Source organism: Hippoglossus stenolepis, chromosome 21 (assembly GCF_022539355.2).
Source record: "Hippoglossus stenolepis isolate QCI-W04-F060 chromosome 21, HSTE1.2, whole genome shotgun sequence".
NCBI lineage: Eukaryota > Metazoa > Chordata > Actinopteri > Pleuronectiformes > Pleuronectidae > Hippoglossus > Hippoglossus stenolepis.
Genome location: NC_061503.1, coordinates 15,338,814 through 15,359,336, shown reverse-complemented (window position 1 = coordinate 15,359,336; position 20,523 = coordinate 15,338,814). Strand labels below are relative to the sequence as shown.

General features: G+C 41.3%; 3 protein-coding genes across 4 annotated transcripts; all 3 read left to right on the top strand.

The window, feature by feature from the left end:
• The first annotated feature begins 34 nt into the window (after positions 1-34).
• Positions 35-5,028, top strand: LOC118100513 (putative upstream-binding factor 1-like protein 6). The gene is made up of 16 exons (XM_035145716.2): positions 35-345; positions 475-650; positions 1,268-1,345; positions 1,515-1,670; positions 1,763-1,827; positions 1,932-1,989; positions 2,117-2,154; positions 2,699-2,840; positions 2,976-3,017; positions 3,101-3,163; positions 3,302-3,339; positions 3,422-3,506; positions 3,616-3,663; positions 3,756-3,788; positions 4,024-4,092; positions 4,183-5,028. Exons 1-16 carry the CDS (start codon positions 327-329, stop codon positions 4,228-4,230), a joined length of 1,158 nt encoding a protein of 385 aa, XP_035001607.1. The 5' UTR covers positions 35-326; the 3' UTR covers positions 4,231-5,028.
• A 518-nt stretch (positions 5,029-5,546) lies between these two features.
• Positions 5,547-10,144, top strand: atxn7l3b (ataxin 7 like 3b). 2 transcript variants are annotated; one of them, XM_035145717.2, is made up of 9 exons: positions 5,547-5,660; positions 6,219-6,264; positions 6,364-6,488; positions 7,431-7,563; positions 7,669-7,840; positions 8,387-8,487; positions 8,585-8,607; positions 8,704-8,749; positions 9,058-10,144. In XM_035145717.2, exons 3-9 carry the CDS (start codon positions 6,438-6,440, stop codon positions 9,135-9,137), a joined length of 606 nt encoding a protein of 201 aa, XP_035001608.1. In that variant the 5' UTR covers positions 5,547-5,660; positions 6,219-6,264; positions 6,364-6,437; the 3' UTR covers positions 9,138-10,144. The 2 variants fall into 2 exon arrangements, with proteins under 2 accessions (XP_035001608.1, XP_035001609.1); XM_035145718.2 differs by lacking the exon at positions 5,547-5,660 and adding an exon at positions 5,685-5,845.
• A 1,562-nt stretch (positions 10,145-11,706) lies between these two features.
• On the top strand, positions 11,707-20,322 carry smarcd2 (SWI/SNF related, matrix associated, actin dependent regulator of chromatin, subfamily d, member 2). Its single transcript, XM_035145715.2, has 13 exons — positions 11,707-12,260; positions 13,328-13,521; positions 15,041-15,083; positions 15,187-15,309; positions 15,909-16,028; positions 16,670-16,765; positions 17,113-17,214; positions 17,355-17,516; positions 17,703-17,800; positions 18,079-18,214; positions 18,333-18,455; positions 18,763-18,864; positions 18,991-20,322. The coding sequence occupies exons 1-13, from the start codon at positions 12,108-12,110 to the stop codon at positions 19,042-19,044; spliced, it is 1,506 nt and encodes a 501-aa protein (XP_035001606.1). The 5' UTR covers positions 11,707-12,107; the 3' UTR covers positions 19,045-20,322.
• Positions 20,323-20,523: the final 201 nt, after the last annotated feature.

The window sequence follows — 20,523 nt, the reverse complement described above, 5'->3', positions numbered from 1 at the left end:
CTGTTAGCTGCCTTTCTCCTGGTGACGCACTCCCTTTTGCTCGTCTCTGATTGGTAGCTCTCACAGCAGGGACCCGCCTACCAGAAATGTTACCGACTTTTAAAATAAAACAAAAACACGCTCGAAACACATTCACGGTTGTTTTATACAAAATACGTGAATGATTCCACGTGATTTTTCCTGCGAATTAGCGTAACGGTAACAAAGGAGTTTAGTGAAAGTATTGATTTCCTTCAGGTCGTAGTTTACTCGTCGGTGACTGAACTTAGCTAGCTAGCCTGGCTAACTCTGAACCCTCTGCACCAGAAACACGTGTTATTGGGAAAATGAACGCAGAAAAATCTGGTTGGTATAATTAAATAAACCTGTAAACATCGTCACAACATCCCACAAACCACGCGACTGACTCAACAGTAGCTCTGGACCTGGATTCACTCATGTTAGTCTCCATTCTTGTGTCTCTGCTGACTTCAGGTTGGACCTTGGAAAACATCCAGATGCTGTTTGTGGAAATGAAACGCAGGATCCCCAGGACCTACGCTACGTGCTCTTACGCGAAAGGACTGAAGCACGTAGACTGGAACAAGGTGGCGTTCGCTCCTTTCTCTGCGGGAGACTGCGAACAAAAGTGGAAACTGCTGATGAAGAAGGTGACTCAGGGTTTGAATCAGCATTTCAGCCAGGAGCCACTCAGCAGCTGTTCTGGAGCTTTCCACCATGTTACATAATAAACTCAAACTCATTCTTAGTGTACAATAGCTTTTCTTTTAGGATTGGATTCATTTGTTTTCACTCAAAATGAACATTATCGTGAACTTTATACTAGAGTCTCCCAGGGCTCATTGATTCCACAAGAAGATGGAAACGTACCTTTGGGATTCTCCTGCACGTTCAAATTATTACATCACATTGTTTCTGCAGATTTGTCATGTGCGAGTTCATGCTCCAAATCTTCTACTTTACCAGATTCCAACTGGAGTCAGATCTGCTAACTGGGCAGGCCATTACAATTAACTGGGCTCACTTTCATGTTCATGAAACCAGTTTAAGATGACTTTTGATATGTGACATGGAGCATTACAATTAGAGATGTTCTATACCATTTTTCACTTCCTAATTCTGATACCTGGCCTTTGCCGATCCCAAGCACCAATCATGTAGATGTTTTACTTTACTAAAACAGTATTGGTCAGTGATAGAGAGGCAACAAACGTTATACGTTATAACTTCAAAAGAGTCTAATATTCTTGCTGCTGTTGTCTCTCAGATGCGCAAACAACGGTCCCTCACAGAGCTCATTGTTGAAGCTGAAGATGTCCTGTCAGACCCTGTCCTGAACAGCAAGGTAAGAACAGCAAGATCAAGCTCTTTAAAAGGATATAAAATGGCTCTGTGCAAGGTTATATTTTCATTTATGACATTGATAGATGTGAAGTAGTAACATGTTATTACAGTCAGAAAGGCTGCCAGCAAGAAAAGAAAAGAAAAATTAACAGTGAATGTTTTTGCTGCAGATCCATCCAGACCTCCCGAAGAGACCCCCCACTTCAGGTGGCATGTTTTATGAGGAGAACTGGGTCAAGATTAAAGAACAGCATCCAGAGCTGAGTCACGCTGAGGTAGTGGCGGCCACGGGCAAGGCGTACAGAGAGCTCCCAGATGGGAAAAAGGTACTTTGAGTGAGAGGCTACTGCGGAAACATTCACATTCAGTGTTGCTTTAACCGTTTAACATGAAGTACTGACTTTTATGCAAATCACAGGCTGTATATGTGAAGAAATACCAGCTTGCTCTCCATGAATACAGGGAAAAGACAAAGGAGTTCAGGTCGGAAATTAACACACTTACAATACAGTGTTACATACACTAGTGATTTGAACTTGAAGGCTCCCACTGTAAATTCACTGTTTTGCTAATTCTTTGTCTTTCAGGGAAACAAGTCTCAAGCTTTCAGATATTGTGGACACGAGTAAGCAGGTGACTGTAGATGTAAGTGATCCAAATCACATGCGGCAGTTCTCTTTGTGAACTGCAGTGAGCTGTTTGTACTGTTTTTGCTTCAACTTCTTACAAGGTTCTAAATATCACTTGTATTCAAACTGTGACTTGTTAACAGAGTGAAGATGCAGAAGGTCTGCCGCCCAGGCCTCCTATGTAAGACACACACACACACACACACACACACACACACACACACACACACACACACTCCAGTGACAATGATTGGTACCTAGGTGCCGGTTAATTAATTTATTTCTTTATAAAAAATTCACTAATTCAGATTTAACGCACCAAATCGCACACACTGCTAATTATCAGTCCCCTAAACATGCCTGATTTTTCTTCATCAAAATCCACAAATTATTCTCTGGGGAAATCAGCAATGACAAGCCATGTGTGAAATGTGTTAAGTTGTCTGTATCATCACAGCACTGTCGATACATGTGTTGTACCCAAATGCCTCAATTGAACGGAACACAGGCCACTCCCACTCAGTTCAAATAGGCCGGTCGGGTTTGAAGCGCACCCTCTTCATACGCCACCTGACAAAGAGAGAGAGAGAGGATGCATCACATTTGGTGCCTGGTCGAGGACAAACACGATGGATTTAATTTAGTCTTGCTTCCTTTTGACTCTATTATACTTCTTAATCACCTTTTTGTTACTTTTCTATTTTCCTGTGTATGTGTATCTTTAGAAATGGCTATAAGATATTCTGCAAAGAGCAAATGGCATCTATGGCTGGGGTCTCGCATAGAGACTATATGAAAGTGTGGGCCCAACGTTGGGGGGACTTGACTAAGAGTCAGAAGAAAGACTACTCTGAACACTGCTCCCAGGTATGAACACACATGCAGAGTTTCATATAGGTGGAGAACAAACCGCTGCACCACAATTTTCTGATATCAAGATCATCATGGTTGATTACAGTAATCTGTTAAATCTTAATGCAATACTTGGTTGATTTCTTTCAGATGAAGAAAACGTATACAATCAAGCTGCAAAAATATATAAAGGTGAGTAATTTATAAAAATTTCAGATGCAGCTTCGAAGTGACTCTGATGGACTTTTTGTAACGTTGCTGTTTACGTTGCTCAGACTTTGGATGAGGAGGAACAGAAGAGGATCCTACACGCTAATGCCAGGTACATATCGAAAGAGGTGAGAGGTTATTTTTGTTGTAATGAAGATTAAGCCTTTTTCACTTTGCCTCATATTAACATCAGTTTAGACTCAGTGTTGATAGTTTGTGTGCTCTTCACTTGTGGAAACTACATTGGATTAATCTTCTCTTCTAAGGTTGATATGAAAAGTGGCGAGCCCAAGATGACATCTCGGTGAGCAACGTCAGACAACAATTACGTCACTGGATTCATTACAACTTGCAACAAAATTAATTCTTCAGTTGTCTGTTCTCAGCTGTCTTAACAAGACGAAACGCCAAAAAGAGAAAGCACTAGAAGACATTATAGAATATTCAAAGGACCTGCAGAAGTGGTTTAAGGTATACAGAATCTATATTCCATTAAATATATCCACATAAAATATTTTTTCATCTCAGCACGTTTGTTGTTTGTTTTTCTTTAAATTGTGTCACCTTTTACATTCTGCAGACGTTGACGGCAGCAGAGCAAGAGGAATATCAAGCATCTAGCCCAAATGTATGTATTGTAGTAACTATTTATTTTTCTGTAATAATTTTTCTGTGACCATTTCTTTAAAATTCACAATATGCATGTACCTGTCTTTGCAGAAATGTCGATACGTCAATGTCAAAAGATCGTCAGTAAGTTGCATTGTTAATACAACTTGCGTGAAGTTGCTCTTCTAAACTGAAGTAAATGTATTTTACTTGAAATTATTCATGTGGTTTACAAAGGAGTAAAGTCATAAATTACCATGTGAGTTATATAATATATAATATATAATTATATAATAGAATAATAGAATAAAGATATATTCTATATGCTGCACTCAGGGTTGAAAAGCTCTCTTCTCAGTGCACATGTGTTGTCTCACAGGATTCAGAAGATGAAGACATTGAGGACAGCAGCAGTGATGAAGAAGAGGTCTATCTAGACTGCGATGAGGTTTGAAAACTAAATCATAGTTGTCTGTTTTGTATTCAGGTTTGCAGCTGTGCATCCAGACGGTATAAAATATCAACTCTTGATCCACAGGATATGGGGGAAGAAGAGGAGGGTGACATCACGTTTGATATGTATTAGATGGTGATGAGATGGACAGCAGAGTCTCGCCAACACGCACGTTAAGTTCAGAGCGGGATTCTGGATTTGAGAAGATGGACAAGTGCCTCAGTGACGGACTTTGACCTGAATAACTAACTGATGTAACTGTGGTTTACATGGTGTGCATTCCCAAATTAATTTGTACATATTATGAGAGAGCAAATCTCAGTCTTTTTAATAATCTGCCATAGCAATCATGTCAGTGTGTGGGGTTTCCTCCAGGTCATGTGAGTGTGAATGGTTAATAGGCCCCTTTGATGGATGTGCGGCCTCTCCAGGCTGTACCCCCCCCCCCCTCGCCCAATGTCAGTTGGGATCGGCTCCAGCAGCCCTGCGACCTTTCAAGGACACACAGTGTAGATAATGGATGGATGCCATAGAAATGCTGTTTACAAGTGGAAAAAATGTGGACTCTAGAGGAGCCTATAGTCCATTTACTCAGGGCCCCCCGTGATAATGGATCTAGCCCTTACAGGAACCTAATGCATCTGTGAACAGAGGAAATCCACTTGATTGTATCATTAGTCAGCTTATTTTCTATATCTGCTGTTAAAATGAGATATAGAAAATATGCACCACTGAAAAATGTCTGGTTTTATATTTTCTGTGATAAATGGGATTATGACGCTGAAATATATTATGTATGTATAAATATAAAAATGAAAATCATCAAACATTATTTATGTGTAAAAGCCTTGGTCATTGTGCTGCCTGTCAACAAATGTAAAAAGACATTTCCAATAAACATGTTACATGAAGATGTAATTATTTATTTTACTGGGTGTCTATTTTTTACTGTGACCTTTGCTGTTAAAGTGGGACTCTGACTATTATCATCATTACTGCTAAGTGGTGCTGCTCTCAGTAAAAACACCGTTACATCTGTAAATCACTTATTATTTCTATTATACCAACCAGATAGAGATGCTCACTTTTAAATCTCTGAATGGAGCTGCTCCCAAATACATAACAGACATGTTAGTCCAACTTTTAAAAAACTTTTTTATGCACTAGTGCCTTTAACTAAGCTATTTTATAAGGTCATACCATTACATGTATTACTTTACACAGTCGTATATATTTTATTAGTATGTTTCCCATTTTAAGTTATTTTTTAGATATTGATACAGATTTATCTATTTAATCTTCATTTTTTCACCTCTTCTATTCTACTTTTTTTTGTCTTTTTCTTTGACTTAAAAATTTGATTTAACAGATTTCAAATTGTTCACTTTACATGTTGTCCAAATAACTGGTCACAAACCAGTGGCAGAAGCCCTGAGGAGGAGGAGGAGGAGGAGGAGGAGGAGGAGGAGGAGGAACCCCTCACTGGAGGAAAAGTCGTCGTGTGGCGATCGATTACTACTGCCTGCTCTCTCTGACGTCAAGATGGACGCCTGCCGAAACAGGTAAATAAACACAATTAGTGGTTTTGCGGGGCTGTGATTGAAGGTTGCCCCGGCGCCGAGGCCTTTTATATCGGGACTCGAGCGTCGTTTGTGCGTCTCCTCTCCGCCGCTTCGCTGACGGTCTGTCCCGGGGAGCTGAGAGGCGGACAGCCGCAGTGCAGCAGCAGCAGCAGCAGCAGCGCCCGGTTCGTGGAACAAACCCTTTAATGATTTCCTCCAAGCAACAAAAACTTCCAGCTACAAACCAACACACCGCTTTGTTCTGGCTCTCCTCAGCCCCGGGGCGGTGCGGTACACCGGGGGTTAGCTTGTAGCTGTAGCCGCGGAGGACCCGGTGGTTTGTGAGCAGCAGAACCCGCCGCTCCTCCCCGCTAACCTCTGCTCATTCTCGGTTCCTCGGGGCTATTCACAGCCCCGCTCTTTGTTTTCAAGCTCCGGGCTACAGCTGCCTCCATTCACCCCACAAGGAGCAGCTAGCACCAGTGTTTTTAACTGTGTGTGTGTGAAGGTGTTCAACAACCACCGCTCAGTTTGTGTGTTCTTTTGTGTTATTCGCAGGTTATAACGAGGGAAGCGGCTCCTCTGCAGTGTTCAACGTGCATTTGTGAGTAGCTGCATCACATTACATGTTGCACCACACACCCAGACGAGCCAGGGATTCTAACTCCTGCACCGTGTTGTTTGCCCCCCCCGCCTGCTGCAGCCCCTGTCCTGCCCAATGCTTGATGCGCTACAGCATGACCACAGCAGCGGCGGCTCATCTCATACTTCTGGCAAATGAAAATGGAGGAGGTTTCAATGTCCAGCCTGGACAACAGCAAGCTGGAGGTACAGTGGAGTCAACAAGGCGGCAGCCTGCTCGCATCTGCAGAGACACAACAGGATGCTGCAGGATGCACACCCAGGGGAGAGGGACACTCAAAACAAGATGCTTTCTTCTCCTGGAGTCATAACTGAGCTCAGTTTGAGATCAGTTGTGAGATTTAGACGGTTTTCCTTCCTCTTGTCTCAGCCCGATCATTATTTAAGATCTTGGCTTTGTGGGGTTTTCTCCAGATACGTAAAAAGACATGCAGATTGAGGTTAGGTTAATTGGAGACTCAAAATCCTGCGATCTGTCCAGGGTGCACACCACCGCTTGTCCAGTGTCAGCTTGGATTGGCTCCAGCCCGATTAAACAAGATAAGCTGTATAGATAATGGATGGATGAAATTAAGACTCTGTTCTCATACTTCTTACATTTAGCTCCTGAGAATTAGCCGTCCTCTTGTCTCATCCACATTTAAGATCCTAGATTTTTTGGGGTAGTTTTTCCTCACTCTTGTTGAGGGCTAAGGACACAAGGAGGTCACCTTTTGTTAAGCCCCATGAGACAAATTGTGATTTGTATGGGCTGTACCCAAAATAATGGATTGATTGGCTGCAGCCCGCCTACGACCCTTAAAGGATAAACAGTGTCTCAGATACTTATTTAACTCCACAAATCATTATATGTCTCAAATTCTTGTGATAGAATTAAGATCCAAAAGTAAACTTTGTTGACTCACACAATTTGTCTTGGATTTATCTTGTCTTTTGCGACAGGTTTAGGAGAAACAGACCTGAATTTAGTCATCTTCAAATAAGAGGCTGATTTATTTCTCACCAGACAAAGAAAAGACAGTTGTCCTTCTCCTCTGGGCAGACAGCATAAACACAAACACAGATGATCCCTGTATGTGTCCTGGCTTTACTTTACTCGTGACCGCTTCCTGATTCCTCCCCTGGCAGGGCCTAGCTCAGGACATCCTGTCTGACCTGGTGGAGGATGCATGCCTGGGTCTTTGCTTCGACGTCCACCGGGCTGTCAAGCAGGGTTATTTTTTCCTGGATGACACGGACCAAGAAAGCATGAGGGACTTTGGTGAGCATGACGTCATTCTCTCTCCCTTTACTGGAGGAGTAAAGCCTTTTTATTTCTCAGCCACCTACACAGAACGTTATTTCAACTTTTGCCTTCAATTTTCAGAAATCGTGGACCAGCCGGGACTGGACGTGTTTGGCCAGGTGTACAACCAGTGGAAAAACAAAGAGTGTGTGTGTCCCAACTGCAGCCGAAGCATCGCCGCGTCCCGCTTCGCCCCGCACCTGGAGAAATGTCTGGGGATGGGACGCAACAGCAGCCGTATAGCCAACCGCAGGTAATGTGAAAGTACATCTATCCCTACAGCTTACCCCTGAGATATTGCTGTTTATTCCAGTACAGAAACAACACGAAAAAAATGGCTCATAGCGAGTTTGCTTCTCTAAACTGGAATCTGGCTGTTTGACACTGCTTCTTTTGTCCCGTAAGATCAATAAAAATCCACCTCCTGCTGTGAGCATGAAAATGAAGATGTGCCAGCTATTAAATAATGCACATAGAAGGTATTCATGTGGAGGAGGTGTAATCACCCTCTCTGCCGTGTGTGAATTTGTGCTCGTTTTCCTTACACGTTACAAAATACAAAATAGAAAACATCTTAGAGATTAATACAAATGTAGCTGAGATAAAAAGTAGCTTGTATTTATAATAAAACTGTGAGTAAGCCAGTTGTGTGTGTGTGTGTGTGTGTGTGTGTGTGTGTGTGTGTGTGTGTGTGTGTGTGTGTGTGTGTGTGTGTGTGTGTGTGTGTGTGTGTGTGTGTGTGTGTGTGTGTGTGTGTGTGTGTGTCGTGTGTCGTGTCCTGTTCTTTCCTCTTCTATAGAATAGTCACTGGTAATAACACAAACAACAAATCAGAGAGTGACCAAGAGGATAATGACGACGTCAATGATAATGACTGGTCTTATGGGGCAGAGAAGAAAGGTGATGCACAAACGCAATGGGTGTTAACTGCTGAATGTTGGACATATATGAAATTACTTTGAAATATCTAAAAATTAATCTTCTATATCTTTTACAGCTAAGAAAAGGAAATCTGATAAGGTACGTTGTATTTTTTACTATAAAAACCATAACAATTGACACAACAAATGTTAAACATCAAGAATATTACTTATTGATCTGGATTTTTCAACTCAGAATCCAAACTCACCCAGAAGATCCAAATCATTCAAGCATAAGAGCAGTAAGTGGACACCGCTAAACTTTTACTTGTCAACAGGTTTACAGTTTGTGTACTTCAGTGCTTGTCTCTGTTTAGTTTTAATCACACTGTACCTGTTAAAACATACGACAGCAACTGTGGAAATAGTTAACCCAGGAAATCAAGGCGTGAAAAGACTAAACAAACAATTATGCCTCCATTCTCCTTTTGGAAACATGGGACATGATCTGCAAGTTAAAACTACACTGATACTAACAGGCTATGATATAATACTTTTGACATTGATCTATTCAAACTGCTGATCTCTTCCTGCTCTTTATCTCCCACAGGCATGATGGGTCCTAGACGTCGGCTGGACAACCAGGAGAGTCCGCGCATGCTAATGAAAGATGAGGCATTCCCTCAATAACACACTCAGCCACAAATACACGTTATCTTGCCATCATGTGTGTGTGTGTGTGTGTGTGTGTGCACGTACCTACACACACTCAAGCACGGGGAGACCAACACTTCACCTTTGGTTCTTAATCATGTGATATCAATGGACGTTGAAGGCAACATTTATGGTGTTCGCTGCTCTGCAGAAGCAGTCCAGACCTCCTACTGTATACTTGACAGATTTTATTTTTCTTCCACAAAGTCATTGTACCAACACTCATTTTATTTTTGTTGAGTTAGTTTTTTTGTTTTGTTTTTTTTGCTGCAGTCCCAAATAATAAATATCAGCGCACACGATTTGACTGCACAGAAGTAGATTGTGTTGTAAATGCATCCAATGGCCCGAACACAGGGCAGCTGTGTGCGCCCACAATATGTTGTTTCTTAAAATACACAAATGATTAGGCATTAGGTGTAGTTAAAGTTTCCTCACCTGTTTAAAAAAAAAAAAGATCTCATTCTTTGAAAAAAAATTACGTCAAAGACAATCTTTGTTAGTTGTTTGTCTTTTTATTTTCACATTCATTGTCGGGCTCAGAGCTCTCCAGTTGAATTGTAACCCTGTGTGTGTGTGTGTGTGTGTGTGTGTGTGTGTGTGTGTGTGTGTGTGTGTGTGTGTGTGTGTGTGTGTGTGTGTGTGTGTGTGTGTGTGTGTGTGTGTGTGTGTGTGAGAGAGAAATAATTCACCTGTGGAAACTTGTTCTGAAAATGTTCAGTAAATGAACCCCTAATTGTACAAGCAGGTATTTACTTCAGAAAGCAGCAGGTTTCTTTTTTGATTTTTGTTTTTTTTTGGTGGATAGACCGGCTTGTTTTCTAGCATTGAAATGATGTGTTCGTATCATGTGTTTACATTGTAAAGGGTGACATATATCCTTTTTGTGTGACGTGTTAGTGTAAATATTCCAATAGTTCAATTGCTGCTATCATGGCTCAGTTTGTTTCATCTGTCTAGCATAATAAATGATTTGTTACCTCTCCCATGGTCTTGTGCTGAATTGAACTCCGGCTCTGCTCTGACTGGAGTTTGATGGACGTAAGACAATAACCTCAGCGGCCCTGCCCGTGTACTTTGTCCGAATAACCAACAGGAGGTGCTGTAGATCCAGTGATTGGGTGTGCGTTAACTAGAGTTGTGTGTTTTGCATGAGACAGTAAACACTGAACAGATGGAAAACACAACACACAGTTAAAACAGTTTGAGCTTTGTCATCTGAGTTTTTAGTTCATAACTGTAAACAGCCAGGGGGCGTCTTCCTACAGTTTTATTTCTGGGTTCTGTTAAAGGCGTGTGTGTGTGTGTGTGTGAACGGAGGCGTTGGGCAAAAGGGCTTGAAAACCAAACCGTCATGGCCTGGTTGTTTGCAGGATGTATCGCAATAGTGTTAAACCACATGCTCTGCAAATGGACCAATTACAAAATTGATTCATCTGATATGAATCATGTGAATCTGCTCGTATCAAAAGAATGAGAGACATGCTTATACATTTATGAATGATCCTTTTGTCAAAACACCTGGGTCTGTCTTTCACTATCTTGTATCATAGCTGGTGATGATTTGAGCTCAACCTTCCTTAAACCTAAATTCAGTTATAGCTGCAACCCTCAAAAAACACGACACCATGGCAGGAAAAACATTATTTACAGGAGCAACACCTCTCGCCTGAAAAAGGCAGAGGATTTGTTGCTGTTGTGAACGCGTCTGTGCAGAAAACTTCCCGCTTGTGTGAAAGACAAGACTCTGGGTAAACTCTGTATCCAATTCTCCTGGTTTTACCTGGAGGTCATGTCTGAAAACGCCTTATGAGGCCAAAGGTCATCCCTAGTCCCCTTATACCCCCCTGCTGTGAGGCAGTTATCAAAGAACCCCCAGGGCCCCGGAAAATCTGCAAATTACAACCTAAAAGTGCAATATGAACTAAAGCAGGTCCTGTATTGTTGTTGGTGCATGCCCTTTTTAGTTTTTAAGACCTACAGGTACGTTTACAGTATTTTCTTACCCACACAGTGGATATTCCTGCATAAAGCTGGAAGTAATCCTGCAGTGTGACATCATTATTCCTGCACAGGAGTAACTGGTGTGTATCTGGGCACGATGACGTTTCCATACATGTTCTGGTGCGGACACAGTTTCCATAGCGGGAACGTGGAGGTTACAGGGTTTGTGTGCAACCCTAGAGCAGAGATGTGGTGTAAACATGAACCCAGCAGTATTTTTCATTTTGCCTGAGGAACGACAAACAGGTCGATCCAGTCTGTTATGGCAGTTTTGTTAATGAGGCTCCAAGTTCCTTGTTGAGTTTGAGCGGGCAACACAAAACAGATCACCGTCACCTCATAGAAACACATGGGAATAGGTTGACTGAGCTCATTTTCATTAGATGACACACAAGTTAAATAAAAAGTAAGTCGGGCTAACCTCTTTGTTTTAGTTTGTTGACGTCCAGAGGAGAAACAACCAGAGAGAGAGAGTAAAACCAAAACTTCCGACACATGTGAATGCAGCACCCAGTGTTGTGTGTGTGTGTGTGTGTGTGTGTGTGGGGGGCAGTTTGAAGCTTTAACTGGGGGTTTTTAGTCGCTGTGCTAGTTTGTGGTTATCATGTTTTGTCCGTTATTCACCGGGAACTAGCCGTTAATCTCCAGCCATGTTCTGCTTCTGCGACATCGGGCGGAGGTGACGAGAACCAGCCGCCTTCCAGGTGCCCACGAGCCAGGCAGCAGCAGCAGCAGCAGCAGCAGCGGGTGGCAGCAGACCCCGGAACTCGCAGCGGCAGGAGCTAACGTTAGCTAGCTTTTTGTTGACAGGCTTCCTGCTGTCAAACCAGAAACTCGCCCCGTTGACAGAGTTTGTTTCCCGCTTTTCTCTCTACGACGTCTCGCCGCCGCTGGAGTTTCAACTAGTTGCCGTCACTTTCCACCCACTTGTGGAGCCGGAAGATGGCATCGAGGGGAGGCTTCCCTGGTCCCCCGATGAATCCGAGTGCGAACCCCATGAGCGTCGGGCACCCAGCGGGCATGAGGATGACAGGAATGCAGCAAGCTCCGGCGGGATTCCCCCGGAGCATGAGCAACTCTGCCCACTACCTCCAGGTCGGTCCCCGGGCTCATTTTATCTGTGTTAAACATGTTTATGTGACTTTTTTTAATGCTGTGATAAGTTGTTGAAATACACTTTAATGTTTTAAGAGTAAAAAAACTAATAAATCCAGTTAAAATAAGTCAAAAAGATTAAAACAAACATCAGCCCATCAATCATTAAATATCAAAGTGACACTACTTCCGCATTTGATTCTTCCTGTAATCACTCACTGCTTCTAATATTAACACGTTTATTACTTGTTATTATTATTATTATTATTATTATTAGTATTAGTAGTAGTAGTAGTAGTAGTAGTAGTAATATATAAATTAATATCGGTTCATCACTATGTGTCTGAAACATTTGAATTTTATTCAAATTACTATCACACATCATTTTTGTGTGTGTGTGTGTGCATGTGGTCTAAAAAGTGAGAATCACGTGGCCTCCTGTCAGTTAATGTCGAAAACAAAAGTAAGTTTTATTATCACCGACCATCTGTCAGCGCCTCCGCCTGCACGTGCTCCCCCGGCTTCACCTCCTCCGTCTGCGGCTTCGTGTGCTCCAGAGATCACATGCATTATTGTTGTTGTGGTGGTTTTCAGTTGGAGCCATATGGGGTCAGACGTATGCTTTTGAATGGGGGATGCCAGAGCAAAGACAGTGTGCAGCAGAGGAATTAAGTTCAGATGTTTAAAAATTATCTTACAAATCACATTCAAACATAAATAAAATATGTATAATAACCACACTAGGTCTGTAAAAAGCGTGTAAATGTTTTGCATTACTATTACCCTGATATTCTTTATATATTATGAGTTTGCATGACCCAGCAATCTAATTATTGTTGGCCTCCGTTTAATAATCTTTTCATGTTCTTTCCAACATTTAATCCGACTCTTATCGTTTGCATTCTGTAACTTAGTTTTAGTTTTTTAAAGGGAAAGTACTTGATATAAGTAAAGGGATCTGGAGAGAGAAATTTGATATGTACACAGCGATGTGTTTTTTTATAGCACTTCTTCTTATTCTTGTGATTGTGAAATTATATCATCAACCTCCATCCTTTTATCTCTAGCGCCCAGGGATGCCACCCGGCAGGATCGGGGGCCCCATGGGGTCAATGGGGAGCCAGCTGCCTGGTCCCTCTTATGGGAACATGCCCATGCGGCCAGGCATGGGGCCTCCGAGCATGGACGCCTCGAGGAAGCGGTTCCTTCATCAGCATCAACAACACCAGCAAGAGGCGCTGGGAGGAGGCCACAGACGAGGGTAAACTGTGGAGAAGTGAGAGTGTTTGTGTGAGGGAAGGAGAAGTAAGGGAGAGGAACATGGACCAAGACAGCTTGACGCCAAACCACTGAATAGATATGTGGAAGTTTTCCTATCTTATTTATAGTTCTTTCATTTAAAGAAGGTGCAACAAATGGGTATATTTTAGCAGCAGAAATGAAATATAACAAACCTGATTATATTTTCATGTTTCTTAGAACGCGCCCTTCAAAATCTGCTTGTAACATTTTCAACCAAATTTGTGTCCTTTTTCATAACTTAGCCACAGAAACCCTCATTGTCTGACTTTGAACAAACAACTGGTGTAAATCCACAGCCAAGTGAAATAGTTAGATTTCTTTATAATATTGTTATTTTGCTAGTAATGGTTCCAGAGGATCATGGACAGTTATACAGGCTGCTGTGTAAAGAGGGAAGTGCCATTATGAAACTGGGTGTTTCAAATGACTATGTTTGCAACACAATTTGTATTAAACAGGATTATTTGGACCTAACGGATAATAACTGACTTACCAAGGACACAATCTACAGGAAGGCTTTGACATTTTAAATTTTACCTTTTTGTTGTAGTTTGTGTGCTTTGAAGATATATTAAACAAATATGATCAAGTCTAGGATAAAATTAATTCAAATTAAAACTCACAGTAAAACAAAAAGTCAACCATCTTGTCTTGTGAATGCATATTTTTATACATCATATCACAGTAGTAACATCGTCCCAGTCATAAATACAACAACTGCTATATTTGCCCGCTGTAGTTCATTGACGTTATAACAACGCTGCTCTTTATAGTTGTTTCTGTACTGTACTGTTGCTGTACTCAGATCAGATCACACGTGGAGCATCTCATGACTGACATTTGCCTTCAAAGCAGCAGACACGAGCAGATATTTCTGACTTCAGTGACGCCACGCTCATAGATGTGGCGAGTCATGATGCGAGGCAGCGTTTACAGTTTTTATCCACAAAGATCCTCTTGTTTTAAAGGCTTATTTCTTAACAACAAATCTCAGTATAGAAGGATTCACGAGCCACAAGGCTTGAAGCAACATCCTAAATTCTCATTAGAGAGGGGCGAAATTCAATTTAGTCATAATGAGGGGGAACTGTGTAATTTAATTTCAGAAACAAAAGTGCTCTTATGAAGTCGGTAGCGATGATAACTGGGAGCCTGAGGTGCTTGTTCGGGGGAGTTAATGAAGAGATAGCAGCCGCCAAGATTTTGTTATCGCACTTTGAAGTTTTCACAAATTATAATCGAATGAAGTGAATTGGGTCTTTCGTTTAGCCCTGTGTTGGTCCGGTATCTGCCTGTGACTCAGTAATTGGTCAATGAAGGTCATATCTTAAAGAGGGCTAATGCTAAATGACGAGACAACATTGACAACACAGTACAGAACGTCCTCGTCTAATTAAATCCAATTATCCTTGGATTTTTAGAAAAAGCTTGTTTTTACTTTGGAAATCCTCACATTTCATGTTTTCTGTGTGATTCAGAGCAAAAAGACGCAAAATGGCAGATAAGGTTCTCCCGCAAAGGGTAAGAAGCTTTTCATCTCCTGATTCATGTGTTAGATGCAACCAGTTTACCTTTAGTTGTCTGTAATTACTTGTAATTTAACATCCCAACACGTTTTCTTTAGATTAGAGACCTGGTCCCTGAATCCCAGGCCTACATGGACCTCTTGGCCTTTGAGAGGAAACTGGATCAGACCATTGCCCGGAAGCGCATGGAGATTCAGGAAGCCATCAAGAAGCCTATAATGGTATCTCCTCATGATAGTGCATTATCAATAAGGACATTTAATAACATGTTTCAGTTAATCTGGTGACACGTGGTTACAGGAGAGGAGCAGTGGGTGTGGATTCATTCCGCAGCAAACACTTTCTAAAGCAGCTCCTTTGTCAGAAAGAAGAGCAACTGATGTATCCGTTTACAGTGCAGCCAAACAAGTATTTTAATAAAGACGTCAGTCAACAGTAATGTGGTCGGCCCACAATAAAAGCCTCTCTGTTTTTCAGCAGTTGAATTTTTGTAATGTGAAGCAGCAGCAGTAGGAACTTTGCATTAGCAGTAACTTGATATCGCTTCATGAAAGTGAAAGAGTGAGGCAGGTTTGTGATTATAACAGTGATGCTGGATCATATGCAAGCATCATTTTCAGTGAATCCTTTATGGGTAGAAATTCAGCATATAGAGTTTTCTATAACTTATAATAATTTTAAAAGACCCATTTCTGGGTGCAGTTAAACAAAATGCCTACTTCCTAAATGAATCTGATTCAAATTTCTCGTAGATCATTTGACCTTGAGAACCACAGTTTTTTACTGGAACTCATGATGCATCTGTTTGTTCATCTCGCAGCAAAAACGCAAACTCAGGATCTACATTTCCAACACATACACACCCAGCAAGCCTGAGGGTGAGGAGGCAGAGAAGGTGTCGTCCTGGGAGCTGCGAGTGGAGGGAAAGCTTCTGGAGGAAGTATGTGAACAACACGGCCGTTACATATGAATATTTCTCGCCCTGTTTCACAATTGTCTCCCCGTGGTCTGACTCCCAAGTATTTTGGTCTCTGGTTCTGTGTTTCTGAAAACTTCACAGTCACTCAGCTCTGGTTGGCCCGAGTCCTTGGCTCAACCACGCAACCAGATGTGTGTTTGCAGCTCTGCTCGCTCCACCTCACCACTCCTGACATACACACACATGCGCTCATACACACAGAATCATGTTCTTTTTGAGACAAGGGATTGAAACCATTGGCCTCTACATACCAAGAGCTGACATGCCTCCCCTCCCTCCATCAGTTCCAGCTCAACTCATTGTGTCGTCTAGGACCACATGAAGGATCCTTGTTTTTTTTTTCCTGTTAATGTTTCTCCTCTGGCTCTTTGGGCTAGGCATGCGTAGGAGGGTTTTTTGCATGGAGAAACTGAAAAAGAGCCAATGTGAGGGAAGGAGTAAAAGGGGTCGTGTTGTGCAAACAGTTTCGCTGGGCAGGGGAGAGGGTGGGGGTGCAACAGCTTTTTCGAGTTGTCTCCAGTTGACGGAGTACAATAAGCACACACAGATACCAATCGTGTTGCTCTCTTTTCACACTCTTTTTATGCACTTTGTAATTCTAGACCGGCAAGCAAAAGAGGAAGTTCTCATCTTTCTTCAAGAGCCTGGTGATTGAGCTTGAAAAGGAGCTCTATGGACCTGACAACCACTTAGTAGAGGTATTACAAAACGACACAAGTATTTGATGGCGCATAGGCACACAAGTGGAGCTCAGATGGAATCAATAAAACTTTGGAGCTCTTCCTTTTTGAGCCAGTCTGGGAGAGAGAGAGCAAGAATTCTTGAATGCCTTCTATTTTAATTAATTCCACAGATACTATTAAACCAGAAACTTTTGAAAAAACATTTTGATTGTATTTTTGCCTGAAAGTTGTTTTGACATTGTTAAGATAACCCTTATAAATAGTGGGCTGTTTTTTATTTTATCAATTTTATCAAAGTGGACAAAACAAAAAAGAAGTTAGTCGATATTTTCCTTATTTTTTTATTTTTTTATATCTAACAGTGGCATAGAATGCCCACCACTCAGGAGACAGATGGTTTCCAGGTTAAAAGACCCGGTGATGTGAATGTTAAATGCACCCTTCTGCTCATGCTTGACCACCAGGTATGTGCACATGCACCCACACAGTAACACTAACACACAAACCAGTTATCAGTTACCAGTTGTATCCCTGGCTTGTACGACCTGGTCAAACTATTTTCCACTAACTTTGTCTTTGGCCAAATCTCTTCTATTTTTCTCAGCCCCCCCAGTACAAACTGGATCCACGGCTGGCTCGTCTGCTGGGGGTGCACACGCAGACACGGGCCAGCATCATGCAAGCTCTCTGGCTCTATATCAAGAACAACAAGCTGCAGGATGGTCATGAGAAGGAGTACATCAACTGCAACCGCTATTTCAGACAAGTACTGCAATATTTTCTTATGTTTTTATTAGATGGCACAGTGATGGAGAGACAGGAAACAGGGTTAGAGAGGAGGGGAGTGACGTGGGCTTTTTTAATGTTTCAGTGTTTGTGGAGATAAAGCAATAGCAAAACTTTACCTTTAACATGTCAGACTTTATCTGTTCTCTAACCAAATGTTTTTCAGATCTTCAGTTGTCCTCGCATGAGGTTCGCTGAGATTCCCATGAAACTGGCGGGCCTGCTGCAGCATCCTGACCCCATCATCATCAATCATGTCATTAGGTAAGGGAGTGTGGATCATTATCTCTCTTCCTGGGTTTGTTCATGTGTGAATCACATTTGCTGATTCCTCCAAAGTATTTCCAAAGATTTTGATTTTACGAGCTTTCATTTTCAGATTCAATGCTGTTTACATGAGATCGTACTCGTTTAGATTCCAAAAATAAGATGTGTTTATCAATACCCTAGTTTGCTGTTAAAAGTTGCAGTCAACCTCACTCATGTGTTACTACAGTCCTGCTTAATGTCTGTCTTGCTGTCTGTGTGTCATCTGCGAGCAGTGTGGACCCCACAGATCAGAAGAAGACAGCTTGCTATGACATAGATGTGGAGGTGGACGATCCACTGAAAGGCCAAATGAACAGTTTCTTGTCCTCAACAACCAACCAACAGGAAATTGCTGCTCTGGAGATGAAGGTAAGGGCCACCAGTCAATCTCTGATACCTGCATTGTAGAATAATTCTTAAAAAAGGGGGGGGAAGTTTGTTAAAGGTGCATTTACCAATTACTGTACTATGGCTGTGTTCACTACAGATCCATGAGACCATTGAGTACATTAACCAGCTGAAGACAGAGAGAGACTTTATGCTGAGCTTCAGCAATAATCCACAGGACTTCATCCAGGACTGGCTCAAGTCTCAGAGCAGAGATCTGAAGGTAAACATGCTCACCTCCGCTTCTGGTAACACTAACAGAATAAATAAATACTTTAAAAATAATTTAAAACAGAGGTTCAGTTATCAGTTGGAAGCCAAAACGATATTTAACCAACGAAGCAGTATAATTACATTAAATTAGTTTAATGTCTAGGTTCTTGTAATTTCTGGTTTTGCTAAATGAATCTGTGAATCGTCAACTCTTTGCCAGTACTGTTAAAGTGTATGAAATGCTTATTAGGATGGCCTGTTTGAGTTATAAATTATTTGTAGTCATATGTTAGATAATACATTTCTTTTTCCACCAGTTGATGACGGATGTGACAGGAAACCCAGAGGAGGAGAGGAAGACTGAGTTCTACCAGGCGCCCTGGGTACCAGAGGCAGTGGGCAGATACGTTTACTCCAAAGTAAGGAATTACAGAGCCTAATGCACTGCTGCATGCTTGATGAATAATTTATTATGAGGGTTCAGCAGATTGTTATTGGTTGTAACTGTGCACTGGTCTGAACTGATATCACTTCTTTGTTTTCAGGTGCAACAGAGGCGACAAGAGCTGGAGCAGGTGCTGGGGATCCGACTCACCTAAATATTCCACATTCCAGAGGAGCCACAGCCAACTTGAGTTTACACTTCAAATGTTAACGTTTTTCTTCCATTTACATTGGAATTAGCTTTGGAAAGACACAAGCTAATGTTGCAGCTTAAGTGTTCACTACGCCGTCCTGACCGACATGAAATGAGAAGTGGGAATTTATACATGTTCCTTTTGTTGTTGCCATAGATACTCATTTAAAAAGAGAGTTTAAGGGACTAAAGAGGTTATTTCCATGTCCTTAATAACACGTTTGCCTTGCATTGTCTGTGATATTGAGCCTTTCAAATACTCTTTGCCTTGTTTTGCAGTATATTTTCTTTATGGTACATTATGCTTAGCACATTGTAAGCATTGCTGCTGTTGGCGTGGTTTTCACCGTCACTTTGTCGCTATTCTGAACGGGGTTCTGTTTACTTTCATATTTTAAAGCCATAACCTTTAGATAGGAAAAAAAAAACGGATGTCTGGTAACATCTCAGTCAAGAAGAATTTGCAGACATGTTTGAATTACTCATTTTTCATTATAATATATCCATGTATTCAAAAGTATATTTTGAATGTTTTTGATTTTATCCTTTAAAAAATCCAGCAGTTCATAAGATGTCTTGAGCCTTAGATAAGAAGCTTTTAAAGCCAATAGTAGTTTTGCAGGTGTTGGTGCTGTTTTATATCAGTGGATGTGTCATTTGAAATGCTTTGTAAGAAACAGGGATTTCCTGGAAAGCTCGACTCTGGGAAAAGATTGAGCTTCTAATTTGTACAAAGACACAAATCGTACTATGTTGAGCTGTAATTCAGCAGTTGTTTGTACTTTTTGAATGTTTACATGCTGTTTTCATTTGGTTTTTTTGGGTGGGGGTTGCATTGTTTTAATGCCAGGAAGAGGAATGGTGGATGGGTGTTTGGGTTTGAAGGGCTCCTCCTTTAACATCCACCTCCCAGCAAGCTTAACTGGTGTTTGTAGCTTGTCAACTAAACAATGCAACACATTATTGTGTACAGTTCATTGTTTCATGTCTTAACTTTTCATTGAAATGCTATTTTCTTAAGGTTTTATATGAAAATATTGCCAGCGCTTCTCTTGAAACATTCCATGTTAGCAGATACCACTGTGCCTGTTTTGTGACTAAGGCACTTTTGAGAAATTTGTGTACAATGTGTTTTTTTGTACAACCTCTCTGTTTAATGTTTGCATGTTGTGTACCAATCAAATGCCTTTATCTTTTATACATTTGGAGTATTTTATACAATAAATATACTTGCAAATTATTGTTATATTGTCCTTCTTTAAGAGTCTATACTCTTATAGTTTAAGACACGTGTTTCTTTGAAATTATACCCATGTTACTGTTAAAAAATTCTGTTTTCAGGTTCATCTAATGTTATAATTGATATTTTTGACTATATCACTTAAATTTGTATATGTATAACATGTAATAATTATACTTTTTCCATATAAATGCTTCTTAT